This window comes from Echiichthys vipera (genome assembly GCF_963691815.1).
Source record: "Echiichthys vipera genome assembly, contig: SCAFFOLD_128, whole genome shotgun sequence".
In the NCBI taxonomy this organism is placed as follows: domain Eukaryota; kingdom Metazoa; phylum Chordata; class Actinopteri; order Perciformes; family Trachinidae; genus Echiichthys; species Echiichthys vipera.
In genome coordinates this window covers 7,501-12,500 of record NW_028154831.1, presented here as the reverse complement: position 1 = coordinate 12,500, position 5,000 = coordinate 7,501, and the positions used below count along the sequence as shown (strand labels likewise).

The following is a 5,000-nucleotide window of genomic DNA, read 5'->3' as shown; positions in this document are numbered from 1 at the left end:
CCCTAGACCTGGTCCCAGTCTCTGGACTCAGTCTTTGGTCTCAGACCCTGGACTCAGACCCTGGACTCAGACCCTGGTCTCAGTCCCTGGACTCAGACCCTGGTCTCAGACCCTGGTCTCAGTCCCTGGACTCAGTCCCTGGTCTCAGTCTCTGGTCTCAGACCCTGGACTCAGACCCTGGACTCAGACCCTGGTCTCAGTCCCTGGACTCAGACCCTGGTCTCAGACCCTGGTCTCAGTCCCTGGTCTCAGTCTTTGGTCTCAGACCCTGGTCTCAGTCCCTGATCTCAGACCCTGGTCTCAGACCCTGGTCTCAGTCCCTGGTCTCAGTCTTTGGTCTCAGACCCTGGTCTCAGTCCCTGGTCTCAGACCCTGGTCTCAGACCCTGGACTCAGTCCCTGGTCTCAGTCCCTGGTCTTAGACCCTGGTCTCAGTCCCTGGACTCAGTCCCTGGTCTCAGTCCCTGGTCTCAGACCCTGGACTCAGTCCCTGGTCTCAGTCCCTGGTCTCAGACCCTGGTCTCAGACCCTGGTCCCAGTCTCTGGTCTCAGACCCTGGTCTCAGTCCCTGGTCTCAGACCCTGGTCTCAGACCCTGGTCTCAGACCCTGGTCCCAGTCTCTGGTCTCAGACCCTGGTCTCAGACCCTTGTCTCAGACCCTGGACTCAGACCCTGGACTCAGACCCTGGTCTCAGACCCTGGACTCAGACCCTGGTCTCGGTCCCTGGTCTCAGACCCTGGTCTCGGTCCCTGGTCTCAGAACCTGGTCTCAGACCCTGGTCTCAGTCCCTGGTCTCAGACCCTGGTCTCAGACCCTGGTCTCAGTCTTTGGTCTCAGACCCTGGTCCCAGTCCCTGGACTCAGACCCTGGTCTCAGACCCTGGTCCCAGTCCCTGGTCTCAGACCCTGGTCTCAGACCCTGGTCCCAGTCCCTGGTCTCAGACCCTGGTCTCAGACCCTGGTCTCGGTCCCTGGTCTCAGTCTTTGGTCTCAGACCCTGGTCTCGGTCCCTGGTCTCAGACCCGGGTCTCGGTCCAAATCTAAATGTTTAAAGTTCTTTTAATGTTTTTAAACAAAAGTCGAATTTTTTCTCTTTGTAAATTTATATTGTTTTAATTTATCTTTGTGGTCAAAAGGACGCTAACATGCTAACACGCTAACATGCTAACACGCTAACACAGTAACACGCTAACACGCTAACACAGTAACACGCTAACACGCTAACACAGTAACATGCTAACACGCTAACATGCTAACACGCTAACACAGTAACACGCTAACATGCTAACACACTAACAAGCTAACACGCTAACACGCTAAAACGCCGAATTAGCCGTGTGCTAACCCTTTAGATCTCCTCTCCGTAAACACTGGAGCTGCTGCTCCTTCACAATAAAAGCCCATCAATGTTGTCCAAGCTTCAGTCCTTCACAATAAAAGCCCATCAGTGTTGTCCAAACAAAGAGTCCAGAGTCCAGAGTCCAGAGTCCAGGTTCTAGTGTCCAGAGTCCAGGGTCCAGGTTCTAGTGTCCAGAGTCCAGAGTCCTGACTATAGAGTCCAGGTTCTAGTGTCCTGAGTCCAGAGTCCTGACTCTAGAGTCCTGGTTCTAGTGTCCAGAGTCCAGAGTCCAGGTTCTAGTGTCCAGAGTCCAGAGTCCAGGTTCTAGTGTCCTGAGTCCAGAGTCCAGGTTCTAGTGTCCAGAGTCCAGGGTCCAGGTTCTAGTGTCCAGAGTCCAGAGTCCTGACTCTAGAGTCCAGGTTCTAGTGTCCTGAGTCCAGAGTCCTGACTCTAGAGTCCAGGTTCTAGTGTCCTGAGTCCAGAGTCCTGACTCCAGAGTCCTGGTTCTGGTCCTGGTCCTGGTCTGAAGCGGTTTCTATCACAGACTGAAGTGGATCCGTTTGTTTCCTCTGAGTTTATTTTCAGCAGCTGTCGTTGAAACAGAGCAGAGCTCAGCTGTCAGCCGCCAGTCAGCCACAGCGACCCCCCAGACCCCCAGACCACATCAGCCACAGCGACCCCCCAGACCCCCAGACCACATCAGCCACAGCGACCCCCCAGACCCCCAGACCCCCAGACCACATCAGCCACAGCGACCCCCCAGACCCCCAGACCACATCAGCCACAGCGACCCCCCAGACCCCCAGACCACATCAGCCACAGCTACCCCCCAGACCCCCAGACCCCCAGACCACATCAGCCACAGCTACCCCCCAGACCCCCAGACCACATCAGCCACAGCTACCCCCCAGACCCCCAGACCACATCAGCCACAGCTACCCCCCAGACCCCCAGACCCCCAGACCACATCAGCCACAGCTACCCCCCAGACCCCCAGACCCCCAGACCACATCAGCCACAGCGACCCCCCAGACCCCCAGACCCCATCAGCCACAGCTACCCCCCAGACCCCCAGACCCCCAGACCACATCAGCCACAGCTACCCCCAGACCCCCAGACCACATCAGCCACAGCTACCCCCCAGACCTCCAGACCACATCAGCCACAGCTACCCCCCATACCCCCAGACCCCCAGACCACATCAGCCACAGCTACCCCCCAGACCCCTAGACCACATCAGCCACAGCTACCCCCCAGACCCCCAGACCACATCAGCCACAGCTACCCCCCAGACCCCCAGACCCCCAGACCACATCAGCCACAGCTACCCCCCAGACCCCCAGACCACATCAGCCACAGCTACCCCCCAGACCCCCAGACCACATCAGCCACAGCTACCCCCCAGACCCCCAGACCCCCAGACCACATCAGCCACAGCTACCCCCAGACCCCCAGACCAGACTAATGATGTTAATAATAATAATAATAATAATAATAATAATTAATAATAATATTAACATTAATAAGGACTCACCTATGGACACCAGCCGGATGTGCTCCCTCTCATTTAATAATAATAATAATAATAATAATAATGATAATAATAATAATTAATAATATTAATAGTAATATTAATAATAATAATTAGGACTCACCTATGGACACCAGCCGGATGTGCTCCCTCTACTTTAATATAATATTAATAATATAAATAATAATAATAATATTAATAATAATAATTAATAATATTAATAATAATATTAATAATATTAATAAGGACTCACCTATGGACACCAGCCGGATGTGCTCCCTCTCCAGGAACTCCAGAGCCACAGACACGTTCTCCAGCTTCATCTGCCGGAAGTTCGGTCTGAGGTGGTACTTCCGGAACATCTTCTTCTGACTCAGGACCTCCAGGAGCCCGATCAGCTTCAGCCCGTCGCTCAGGTCCTTCTGCAGGTCCGCGATCCGCTTGTTGAGCCCCTTCAGGTGCTCGTTGCACCACCTGGTGAAGGTGTTCTGCTGGATCTTCTTCCACGGAGCGTCCTCGGCCAGTCCTTCTCTGTGGCGGGCATCTCCTCCTCCTCCTCCTCCTCTTCCTCACCGAGGTCCGCGGAGCTCTGGAAGAACTGCGGCTCCAGGAAGCTGCTGTTGCTCATCATGGTGGCGTGTGATTAGGGTCCGGGAGGGGGACCGGCAGAGAAAGGGACCAGAGACCGGGGACCGAGACCGGGCGGGACTGACGCGCTCACACCGCTCACAGATCCAGATCCACAGAGTTAATCCGGACTCAGTTAATCCGGACTGACTTAGTCCGGTCCGGCAGAGTCAGGAGCTCCGACACAAACGAACATGAAGTCCAGAGGAAAGTTGAGCTGCGCCCCTGGACCCCGAAATAAACATGGAGGAGGAGACTCACTCCGCTCCTGTGTCCGCGTAAAGACGCGCAGACGGCGGCCTGCTCCTCTGAGGTGGGTCCCGGTGCCGGTGCCGGTCCCGGTGCCGGTCTCTGGGTCACAGGTTTAAAGGGTCGGCGTCACTGAGCTGGACTCTCAGGAACGTCTCTCCGTGTCCGTTCACACCAAAGTCGGATCTGCACCGAGGACGGAACCCCGGGCTCACGCTCATTGGCTGCTGCGGGGCGGGGGCGGGGCCGGACCCCCACCCCGGACCCGGGGCTCCGCGGTGACTCCTCCGGGTATTTTTGGAAACACCGGACCCGTTTGGACTGAAACATGACGTCAGTGACGGCAGCCAATCAGACACAAGCTGAGATTTCACTGTTGAGATCAGAAACGTTCACGAGGCGGAAAATTATAATAATAATAATTATTATTATTATTATAATTTAAATATATAAAAATTATACATATATATATAAATATTATATATATGTATAATTATATAATAATTATATATATAATATTTATACATATATGTATAAATATTATATATAAATATATATATAATATTTATATTATATATATATTTATATATGTGTAATATAAATATATAATAATTATACATATATATAAATATATAATATTTACATATATGTATAAATATTATATATTTATACATATATATAATATTTATATATATGTATAAAATATTATATATTTCTATTCTAATATTAATAAACAAATTTAACATTAAATAATATATATAATGATACATTATTATATTACATGATAAATATGACTTTTTATAAATTTCACGTGTGTGTGTGTGTGTGTGTGTGTTTGTGTTGAGAGATGTGCTCTCATTAATTAATTATTGTGCCTTTTTATGAATGAGTTTTGTTTTGTTACGGCTCTGATTCATGTTGATGACGTAATGTGGTCATGTGACTCACCTGTTCTGTTGATTACCTGCAGCTGTACACAATAAAACCCGTGTGTGTGTGTGTGTGTGTGTGTGTGGGTGGGTTTGTGTGTGTGTTCAGGTGTGTGTGTGTGTGTTCAGGTGTGTGTGTTCAGGTGTGTGTGTGTGTTCAGGTGTGTGTGTGTGTTCAGGTGTATGTATGTGTGTGTGTGTTCAGGTGTGTGTATGTGTGTGTGTTCAGGTGTGTGTGTGTGTGTTCAGGTGTGTATGTGTGTGTGTGTTCAGGTGTGTATGTGTGTGTGTGTGTTCAGGTGTGTGTGTGTTTTTTCAGGTGTTTG

At 50.5% G+C, this 5,000-nt stretch overlaps 1 protein-coding gene across 1 annotated transcript in view; it reads right to left on the bottom strand.

The window, feature by feature from the left end:
• The window catches only part of LOC310966327 (filamin-C-like), a gene marked incomplete at its 3' end in the record, with an annotated part of 16,555 nt that extends 12,632 nt beyond the window's left edge, over positions 1–3,923 (bottom strand). The window contains exons 1-2 of the mRNA XM_083940907.1: positions 3,556–3,923; positions 3,123–3,398 (exon numbers count right to left, since the gene is read on the bottom strand). Of these exons, the coding sequence (XP_083797033.1) occupies positions 3,123–3,231 (109 nt within the window). The remainder of the gene's footprint in view (positions 1–3,122; positions 3,399–3,555) is intronic.
• Positions 3,924–5,000: the final 1,077 nt, after the last annotated feature.